This window comes from Protomyctophum parallelum (genome assembly GCF_964188405.1).
Source record: "Protomyctophum parallelum genome assembly, chromosome: 6".
Classification (NCBI taxonomy): domain Eukaryota; kingdom Metazoa; phylum Chordata; class Actinopteri; order Myctophiformes; family Myctophidae; genus Protomyctophum; species Protomyctophum parallelum.
The window spans coordinates 38,698,478-38,709,679 of record NC_139701.1 but is presented as its reverse complement, the minus strand read 5'-3'; the positions used below and the strand labels follow the sequence as shown (position 1 = coordinate 38,709,679).

General features: G+C 42.0%; 1 protein-coding gene across 1 annotated transcript; it reads right to left on the bottom strand.

The window, feature by feature from the left end:
• Window positions 1-2,126: 2,126 nt before the first annotated feature.
• Window positions 2,127-10,311, bottom strand: fsd1 (fibronectin type III and SPRY domain containing 1; the record flags this gene model as incomplete). The annotated part of the gene is made up of 13 exons (XM_083767019.1): window positions 10,235-10,311; window positions 9,188-9,283; window positions 8,925-9,056; window positions 8,319-8,420; window positions 8,040-8,062; window positions 7,214-7,335; window positions 6,772-6,981; window positions 6,137-6,235; window positions 5,567-5,717; window positions 5,126-5,208; window positions 4,122-4,373; window positions 2,961-3,049; window positions 2,127-2,237 (listed from the first exon to the last, which is right to left on the bottom strand). The coding sequence occupies exons 1-13, from the start codon at window positions 10,247-10,249 to the stop codon at window positions 2,127-2,129; spliced, it is 1,485 nt and encodes a 494-aa protein (XP_083623145.1). The 5' UTR covers window positions 10,250-10,311.
• Window positions 10,312-11,202: the final 891 nt, after the last annotated feature.

Sequence of the window (11,202 nt, the reverse complement as noted above, 5' to 3'; positions counted from 1 at the left end):
CTTAGTAACATTAGTAACCCCCTGTAAGAATCAAGCTATCATTGTTCTTTCTCACCCAACTAGACCTCTAACCTGGCTAGCAGATATATATAAAGACAGAGCTTAGTTGATGCTATGAGTTAGCGCTTCGATATAAACAATGGTTCTGAACTCTAGCGCTGAGGAGTTTGAATACCGCCCTGATCTCTCTCACCAAGGAATCTTTTTGACCACCTGGACACCAGATTAAAAAGCAATTGACTGGCAGGGTATAATAGGCATTAGGCAATAAGGCTAGTCCACTGCTCATAATAGCTGCTCTCGTCAGGAAATAAAAGCAAGATTTGAGGTTGACAAACATGTACACATACAGGCGTTATGCATAATTTATACTGCGCCTCACAATCCTTTTGATACCTGTTACTCAGTAAAAGTGACAGTTTTTTTCACATAAAAATGTGTAATTTTTGTCGAGTGACACTCATTGAGGGTTTGTGCGACATAATAAATGTTCCTTAAGTCTACAGTACAGAATAGATATTGGGTGAGTAGAATTTGTACATTACAGTACAAGTCAAGTTACAAGTCAAGTCAAGTTATCTCCAGAATATGGTATGTTACTTCTCCGATGGATACCACTCAATGATTCTTCTTACCACAAGTGAAAACACAATTTTTAGAAAACAGTCGAGTCATGATATGCCATCTAATTGCAGGCTATGCTGAGTGTATAGTAGGTTTGCTGCACACATAGTGGGGTGGGACCAAAAAGAAAATTGCAGTACATACAGCTGGCGAAAAGTGACCTTGGTAAGTAATACAACTAAATTACAGTATGTTATTAGTTAGTCTTAATGTCAGACCTCATAATAAACTAGTGCTGGCGAAGTAGAGTTGAATACATTCCTGGTTCAGTAATGAACTACAGTTAATAAAGTTCCACTGTCTAGAAGCAGATCATTAGATTACATACGTATGTAGATTACATACGTGTGCTGATTTTGCACTGGTTAGCAATTACATAGAAAATTAAAGGTAGAATATTCTGACTAGAACACTGACAACTGTGATGAAGATTTCTACTCCAACTACTTTACGACATGGTTATATGGACACATACACATTGCTTCAGTAGAGTAGATTTTCAGATCTTGCATTGAAATGTTGACATAGCAATATGCTATGGATCCCTCTATTTGGCCTTTTATACTGAATGCCAGATTAGGTAGGAACAAAGGCACAGGGAGTGAGCAGAATTAGATGAGAGAGGTCATGACCCCGGCCCCCACCTGCAGCTGACTGTAACACTGTAGTACCAAAGTACTTGTTCATCCCCTGGGTCACGGAAGTAATTTTTCTATGGAGAATAACATCTTAGAATCTTCTCATATAAGAATTGTCGTCCAAAAATAAACAAATTGTCCCGGCGATATTGTCAGGGAGGTGGCTCTGTATCGTTTACCATAGTCAGTCACTCATATTTGACAGACTGTTTCTGACGAAAATGTAACTAATTCGGCAGCGGTAACGCTAGCGCTTCAGTTAATGCTTCATATATATATATTTTTTTTATATATATATTTATATTTTTATAACACAGTTCTTATTTGAGGTAATATTAAACAAGTCTATGGGAATTCAGAACGGGGGGAAAAAACACGTGACCCAGGTAGGATGTGTAAATTACATCAAACGTCGGTGCTCTATGGTGACAACATGGTGACAGACAGTATGGTGAAGATGAAGTGGGAGAGCAGCGGCCAGCGCCATAATAAACCCGTGCTCTAGTAGCAGTGGGACAGAGCTAAATGAATACGCGGTGAGCAGCTACTATCTGATCAAAGCACCATGACCGTTTCTCCATGGCATCACAAACGTCCAGAGTCATAGAACTGGGAGGATATTTCGATTACGTATTACCTCCCACGACAATGTTTGTCATGCAACGCCAGCAATGTGTTTGGGGACTACCTTAAAATCAATATGCCAGTGATATGGCTCTTTTATGATATGGCTCTGACCACAGCCAGGGGCAGAGATAAAGTTGTGCAGCAGGTGACTGGCTGTGCAGAGCAGCGCAGGGCCATTGTTGTGCCAGCTGAGTGTGTGTGTGTGTGTGTGTGTGTGTGGGGGGGGTTATGGTACTACTAGGTGAGGCTGGCGTTGGAGCTGCTGGTACCGCTGTTCTTCCTCTGGCCGCTCTGAATCACACTGGGAACCTGCAGGCCCGTCTGTACTGAGAAAGTACCGTTCCACACCTGCAGGAGGCAGCAGAGGGAAGATGGTAAACCACAAGAATGATAAACATGAACAGAGCAATTGGGTTATTAAATATAAGGGTTGAGGAATAATTCAGATGTTAAGATACAACACAGTGAAAAGACTCCATTACTGGGAGAGAAAATAAAGTATGTAAGTATTAGTAGCAACATTTACTATCCGTGATCATACTGCTGAAACATTTGTGTGGGAATCCAGGTGACCTAGTCACTTGACCAGCAGGTCATGTCTAGTTCCTCCCAGTAGAGAGCGTGAGTGTTCCCCTCTTACCCCGCTTAGCTGCTACTGGCTTTTGTTGTTAGGGCACATGCTACTGCTGGCCATTGTTTGTTTTAGCACTTTAATTTGTGTCAACATTGTTTTATTTGGTCCTATTCAAATGTATTTATTTATTTCAGTTTGAATGAAATGAAGTGAGCTCTGTTGTGTCCTGGAGATACTGGTAAAACAGTATACATTCTGATATCATTGTCCTTTTCTTGTAGCTGTGGTGCTCTTGATAGTAGTTCATCATTTATCCTTATTTTCTTATTTTCTATCTGTAGTGCAATTTCATCAAAGTGGTCAAAACTACAACGGATAACTTTTAATGTATACATTCACCATACACAATTGAGACTATTACACAGTCAGTGATTGCACATAATAGCCAGTCAATATCAAGGGTATTCTTATACTCAAAAGAACAGAGTAACTCTCACCATGAAGGCTGGTATTACTGGCTGCTGGAACTTGACTCTGAAGGTGTGCATCAGCTGCTTGGTTTTGCTATTATAGAAGGACAGAATACCTGCAGAGAGAAAAACAGAAGAGTTTTGAAGAGAATTATTGACATGTAACCCAGGTACCAAACATGGTAATCTGTCAATCATGTGATCAGTATAAAAGTGATGTCACTTCCACGTCCTCCTGTGCTTGAATGTTTCGTGGCAGCATGCTCTGCTGCTGTGTTTGATGATCAAACTCCTACTTCTGTGTTGGTGATCATACTCCTTCCTACTCAATTCAAGTGCTACTCAGCGTTGAGTTAAGAGTCATACGGTTCGGTTTATTGTCAATGGTTTGGTCGGTTGGTTATGTGTAAATGTTTTGAAATGCATCTGCTAACATGCTCTGCTGTTGCTTGAGGACTCGGAGCTAACCGATAACATTCACGCGTGGCGTCCGCATGCGGTTAGGGTTAGGTTAGTGTTTGGGTAGGGTGTCGGAATAATGACTGTCGGACTCTTGGTATGTCGGAACACATGCCTGCACCCAGATCTACAAGCTTTGAGTTAGTTCACTCAAAGTCAATGTATTCTTAGCTTGGTTTTGATGAAATAACTTCACTTTTGGTTTCATTTATTTTTGAGGGGCGCTAGTCCCTCCTATGTCCAGCTTTGAGGGTTTGTGTAAACACAAACATTGTCCTAACACAAACATTGAATGCCATTGATAATGAATGGCCAGTTGAGTGTTTGTCCTAACACAAACATTGAATGAATGGCCAGTTTTTAGTGTTTGTGCAAACACGAACATTGAATGCCATTGACAATGAATGGCCAGTTTTGAGCAAACATTGTGTAAACGCAAACATTGAAGACAAAAGTGAGGACGCAAATTGTGATTGGCCGGATTGAGATGATGTATGCTGATAAGAACGCCCCTCACTTCATACGGGTGTGATTTTTAAAGAATAATTTATTCATTGAAATATTGAACCTGCAGGTCTTTTGGTTGTGAGACACTCTCAAACGCATTAGAAAGCTTTCAGCACTATAGTCTATAGTCTACTGACTCCATACAGTATAAGTTTATCCGTCTTCACTTCAACTCTAAACGGCTTTAATTTCCTTTCAATACTTTGTTTGAGCAGTGGTTACCTTCTTCATAGTTGCAGTAGACACCTATACGGTCAGGGATTGGACAGTCCAAGGTCCGTGCCTTGTTGTTGTGCTTTGCTGTGAGGCTCTGCTGGAGCCAGTTGTTCAGATGGATGCACCAGGAAGCGCTGCTTTTCCCCAGCTGGTCAAATCGACCCAGACTCCGTAGGGCCACGCCCACAGCGAAGGCCTTGCTCTCCTTGTCGAATCGTACCTCCCAGTACTGCTGGCCCGCGTCGATCATGGTGTCAGCTGGAGATTCACAAGAGTGAAGGACGTGTTTGTCCATAAATATGAATGACTGACACAGTGTTAACTAACCTCTGCAGTACCCTGTTTCAGGGAATGTTGGAGAAATGATTTACTAAGTACTAAAAGTGGAATCAGTATAGCCGAATGGTTAGGGTGCATACCGCAAGGGTGATGCAATGCTCTGATCAACGACCCGAGTCCCCGGTTTGGTTCCTGGCCGCCTGGACCATTTGCTATATGAGCATTTGTCATCCCCCCTACTACTCTCCACATTAATTTCCTGTATCGCTCTACTGTCACTGTCTATAAAAACAATTGAGGTCATATTGAAGTCATGAGTGGATGACTTCAGAATTACGTTTTTTTTATGTTATATTATGTTTCAGTGTGCTTTATATATTGGTCCCTGTTCAGCATAATTAGAAGACAACCTTTTCAGAGCAGAGAGATGAAGCACAAAACTCCCCGACAGCAAAACAAATCCTCCAAGGGACAACAGAGGCTCCTATAGGTGGAACTGGGACGGTGGTAGGAGGAAAGCAATGCATTTCAACAGCAGCAATGGTGTGAGACAGCGAGGAGAACAACATAGGAATGAACAGCAAAGTGGCATGCTTAAATGGACCGCCAAATTAAGGTCAGATGCAAGTGATATGTCAGAGTTAGATAGCCCACTGACTGATGCACATAACCCAGTAAACCCACTATAGAACATATCTGCCTGACCTCATTTGTATAATTTTGTAACTCACCCAGCACTGTATAGGATTCGGCTGTAAACCTGTCTCTGCCGACTCGAGCACTTGGAGCTCTCTTTGGGGACATCAGGGCTGTCCTGATAAGAGACAAGTCAGAGCTATGTTGAGGGATAAAGTGGATGGCAGGTATTCATGTCTAACTCTGCAAAAACTGAGATAAATAAAATATTGCATAATGTAACTTTAGATCCAATTTACTGACTATGCATTTCTAGTTGTACTGTATATGGACAGTGGTTGACATTGAGTCTTTATTGATTTCTTTACAGCTAGTTCCTCAAACACGCACCAAAAATCGGAATAATAAAACATAGTCTGAGTCAACAAAGACCAAGATTTGTAATTATTTAAATCTTACAGAGGGCTCTTTACATCAGTTTATCCCCAAGGCCAGGTCAAAGACACTGTATGTGACTTGTCTACATTCAGTCTCACCTGGCTGGGGAGTGCATAGGGGAGTTGGTTCTGCAGTTCTTGTCTTTGCGGATGTCTTGCATCTTTCCACCACAGCTGTCCCACTCCACACTCATGTCCTCTATCTTCAGGTTTTGGTGGGATGAGCCAGAGTCCAGCTTGAACAGGAAAGCTATAGGAAGAAATGAACACAGGTTAAGTTCAGCTTTATAGATCCCTGTGGGGACATTTGTCCACTCTATTTGACCAGTTTGGACCAACTCCTGCTCTAAGGCCAGTGCTTAGAACTGGAGTATGGCCTTAACGTGAAACCAGATCTCCCAGAAGAAACCCATGTGAGAAAATATCTAAACTCCACTCAGAAAGGCCATGAAGGCTTTGAACCCACACCCTTCTTCATGTGAGGCAACAGTGCTAACAGAAATACATTTCCATACAAAAACAAACAATTTTCTGATTATGAGATCTCCATTCAGTATGAGCTTTTGTTTTTCTTGAGACATGTCCTTGTTTTCTGTAGCAAAATCTTGCAGCTCTATATCATATTACTGGCTGCTGAAATAGATTAGTATGTATGTCCAAAGCACTCACCATGTGTCTCAAGCGTGACAGGCTCAGAGAACTCTCCTGCCACAGCCTTGTTACATGCCTTTACTCTGAACGTTATGTAGCGGGTGTCAAATCGCAGCCCTGGAAGATAGAACATGACATATAGTGATCAGGTCATTATTTTTTGTGTGTAATGAGAAAGCAAGCACCATAAAGACTACGGGGCGTCATTGCCCCGTCTGTCTAGAAAAAGGTACTAAGCAAAAAAAACAAAAAACACTGTTTCCCTATGATACGGTCTGTCTATGGTGCACTGCTATCTTGTGTTTTTCTAGTGGTTTAAGATGGGTGTAAATGTTTAAATAGTCTCAACTTTTCAGCACAATGCATGGAGTCTACATTGCTTGTCAGTACTTTGTTTTGTTACCAAGAGCGTTGAGTACATTAGTAGCGCTGAAGCACTTTCTGGACCTGGGACACAGCCGCTGTTTGCATCAATGCGTCTCTGTATCATCAATCACCCACTAAGAAGAAATATGTAGCTAACACATTTTTTAAGGCTATGAGAACGAGATAAAAAAGAGGATGAAGCGAGGGGATGACATGCCACCAAAGTCATTAGCAGTGTTAGCTGTTTCCCATCCATATCTCTCTAGACAAGCTCTCTTAATTCCTACCTGTGAGCGTGTGCTCCATTTCCTGTATCCCCTCCACTACCATCCAGGGGTAGTCCTCTCTGAGACGCGGCGGCCCCTCGTGGTTGGTGCGTCGGTGCTCCAGTATGTAGTGCTCTATCTTGCTGTCGGGTTCCGGTAAGGTCCACACTACCGCCACCGTGTTGTCACACACCTGGCACTCAGAAACCTGGATCTCAGGAGTGGCCGGCACTGGAGGAGGTAACGGAGATGACGGTGTGTCAGGCACAAGACTTTTGTCACCCTTTTGGTTTTTTGAGGTATCTGCTTTGTTAATATGACATTACCCATGATGCACTATGTTTTGTAGATTTTTATATGGGTTCCGATCGAGGTTCCCTGTCTATGGAGTGTGCTTTTGTCATTAACAACTTAGAAACTCTCCATCTCTATCTGTATTCCTTTTATTAATGTGCCATCAGACCTGGGAGGAACTTGATAGCCTGTAGCATCTCTCTCTCTTGGCTGAAGTCCACCATCATGTGACTCATGTTGTCACTGACTTTGGCCTTCAGCGACAGGCGGAAGGCTGGGGCCATTGTCACACTGCAAACAAAGAAAGAGACACACACACACACACACACACACACACACACACACACACACACACACACACACACACAGAAAAATAAGTATATCCCACTATTCATCCCGATTAGTCGGAACTATGAAGTCACCATAGTTGCTCGTTACAATACAGTTCACTGAGTAAAGTCTGCTACACAGTAAAATTCTCAAGGTTAATTATCCATTTGTAAATTAACACTCAGGATTATACTGTGTAACTACTGCTCAGCTGATTGTCCTGATCTACCTACATTACAAGGCTGAGGCAGAGAGGGAACAGCATTCGTTCTAGGAGGGGTTGACACATGATGATGCAGACATTGAGAGACAGTTACGAACAGTGGGAAATGTGGATGTGGATTGAGCAGAAAATAAAACAATCATAGTGCCCGTTGTTTAAGACCAGGATGCAACGGAGCATCTGCTGCTGCTACTAGTTGGCTGGAATGCATGCACACTACATTAGGAGGTGGCTGATGGGTTAAAATGGTGGCACTCAACTCCCAGTCCTGGGGGCCCAATGTTCTGCTGGTTTTCTGCCCTACCAGTTAACGTCATTGCATTGATTAGACAAATACAATGAAAACCAGCAGTACTCAGAGTCCCCAGTACTCAAACTGGGAGGCACTGGGTTAAAGGATGCTACAGGAAGGGGAAGCAAATGGACAGCTGAGTTACAATACCTATCCTTAATGTCTTTGGCCGCCTGGAGAAGAAGCAGAGGAGGTAAGGAAATAGAGAAAGGAGAGAGGGGATACGGAACGAAGAGAATATACTGAGTTGCAGCCCATCAAGTTTTTATCACTTCAAAACAAACAAAGCAAGTGTTGTTAAATCAATACACCACTAGAAGAAGCAATTCAATCAGCTATGAGAAGTGACATAAGTTAATTCATCACTGACCAATGACCACCAAAAAGGAACGGTGTAGCAATAAAACGCTGCTATGGCCATCCAGTTACCTGTGTGAAACTGTCTGTCTCTGAGGAGCAGAGTGTTTGGTTAGCCGTCTCTAGTAGCTCCTCTGAACTCTCCAAGGCTTTTGAACAGTTACTCAGCTGACTCTGAAGAGAACACACGGGTTTAGTACAGCAGACCAAAAAGTCAAGCTACTTCACTTTAGTACAATAAAACCATTATGTGTACACTGGTGCGGCTGTAGAGATAACTACATCATTTGAAAGTCACAGCCTTGAGGAGTCTTCGTACATACTGTACAAAAATTGCAGGAACCGCATAAAACAAATTGTCAGGACAGTACGTTGATTTGGAAATTATGCAAGGAAACTCACTACGTAAATTGTGTTTGATGAAAATATTCATTTGTAAGATGTTTTGGGGTATGCCAATATCAATTTTAATGTTCATCTGGAATACTATTTGAACATAGTGTAACGGTAGAATAGTAATACCGGTATGCATAATATGTCTAGTGTCTTGAATAGTATAGTTCCTACATCTGTAGAGAACATTTACTTGATCAATGAATGAATACAGTGGTTGATGCTAAGATGTACTGTACACAAAATAATATGGTAAAGGATAAAACCACTAATGACTTCATGTACCTGTAGCTCATATGTTCGGCTGGCTCTCTCCTTTTTGATACACGTTATCATTCCTTCCTTCAACTCATCAAGAACAGTGTGGAGGGAGATGAATTCAGAATCCAATTCCTCCTGAACGCGGCCGGAGTTTGTCTAGTGTGAGTGTGACACAAACATTGTAGTCAACAATAGAAAAAAAAGTATTTGTTCGGAGACTGGTTGGATGGTTACTTGACTGCTGATTTGCAGTTACATTTGCAGATCAGTGTATTGTTTAAATGTACCTCTAAATTCTCTAGGCTCTGTTTGAGAGTGCAGATGAAGTTTGTGATCTCCTCATTCTTCAAGGCCAAAGTCGTGCTGATCTTTCGAAGAGATTCCTGTAGGCAGCATAAAGTTATTTTCTTCATCTCAGCATCTGATATGCCTGAGTGGTTAAATCAGTCCATTACTGAACTGCCAAACATAATATTTGTAACTTCCTAGAATGTATTGTGTAGTGGCATACATGGCCGTGGATTCATGGAATGGATGAAAAACAAATGGTTCTACTAGTACTACATGGGGTACCGCCCGGTACCAATTACTCAGGGATCAAGGACACTTCATGCCATGGCATGGATGCACATTCATAATTTAATAATAGCCCCACCTAGACTATCGGCCAGGTCAGGAGAACCTTCCTCAACAACCTTGGCAAACGACATAATACGAATCAAACCCCTTGCATGGGCTAAAAGTCTGACTCTGAACCTCCACAAACGTTTATAAAACTGTCCCAAAGACAGTGAAGACTTTGTACCAAGAAAGACGTTATGGTTATGGTTATGCAGCATAACCATAACGTCTTTCTTGGTACGAAGCATAACTTATGCTCCTTTGACGCAAGAGGGATGCCCAAAGGGCCCTGACGTCAGGATGAAACAATAACAGTACAGCCTATAAAGTATGTCGCACCGATGGCGTATAAGATATCTATCTATTCGATGTAGCTATCATACGACTGTGGAACCTGCACAACGTTTTAGTGAGACTCGAAGATCGATATGATTTTGGGACCACTCGATCGAGGCCGGCAGGCGCAGTGTGTCTTCGGCATCGGACTAATAGAAATATTTTGTTATTTTCCTGTAAGACGAGGACTGATTTAGCGGCGTCATTCTTTAATTCATTACCTAATTAACAAGAGCACATGTAATTACTTAAATAAACAGATCCGTAAGCCATCCACACATATAGTCCCCTCCGCTACTCCTCTTCTTTCTTTGTACAGCAACGCCCCGAAACCAGAATTTACCATCAGAAACACCTGTTCCCCGACCTGGCCTTACCTTCTGATCTCCCATCTTGCCGCTCCAGTGCACCGGTACCAGAGTAAGAAGAAAAACGATCGGTATTTCCAATGTCCCTTAGTTTGTGTTTATTTGCACCGCTGGGTTGGTACTGATGCTGCTAGAGTGCATTGCATCTTCTTCCTCCACCAACGCCTATAGGGCCGTAGTGTGTTAGTGCGCATGCGGAAGAAGAGGATGCTGGGTAATGATGTTTCTGTGAGAAACATCATTACATTACAAAGCATTTTTAGCAAAACCTTTTGTTGAAGTATAACCTTTATAGCTCTATGAGTATAACTAGTTTATAGTACACAATATAAGGTATAACTATAAGTGCAATCGTTGTAATCTATTCACACACACACACACACACACACACACACACACACACACACACACACACACACACACGCACACACACACACACACACACACACACACACACACACACACACACACACACACACACACACGCATAGAGAGAGAGAGAGAGAGAGAGAGAGAGAAAAGAGAGAGTACCGGTATACCTACATATTAGATCCTCTGCTGTTAATTGGCTAATTTCACACCATGTTAATTGGCTGAGAAGGGATTTCCCAGTGTACCTTGGAGTTGGGTCACATCTTTGTTGTATTTGTTGTGTTATTATTTGCCAATTGCCATGGGGAATGCTTTGGTGGATGTATGTGTTAATTGTAATTCTGTGTGCTGATCTATGCTTATTTAAGCATTTATTGCGACCACAGGTCGCATTTACTATGAAATTGTTCATTTTCCGTCAGTCACTCATTATGACATCATCCCCATATGGGAATGCCCCCAAATAAGCCCAGGTAAGTGACATAGTACTTTTTACAATTATTTGAGCTTTTTTGGTTATTATTACAAAAACAATGTTAATTTTTATACTTCGGCTGTTTGTAAATAGTAGATACAAGCTCGCAAGCTTGCTATCCGAGCTCACA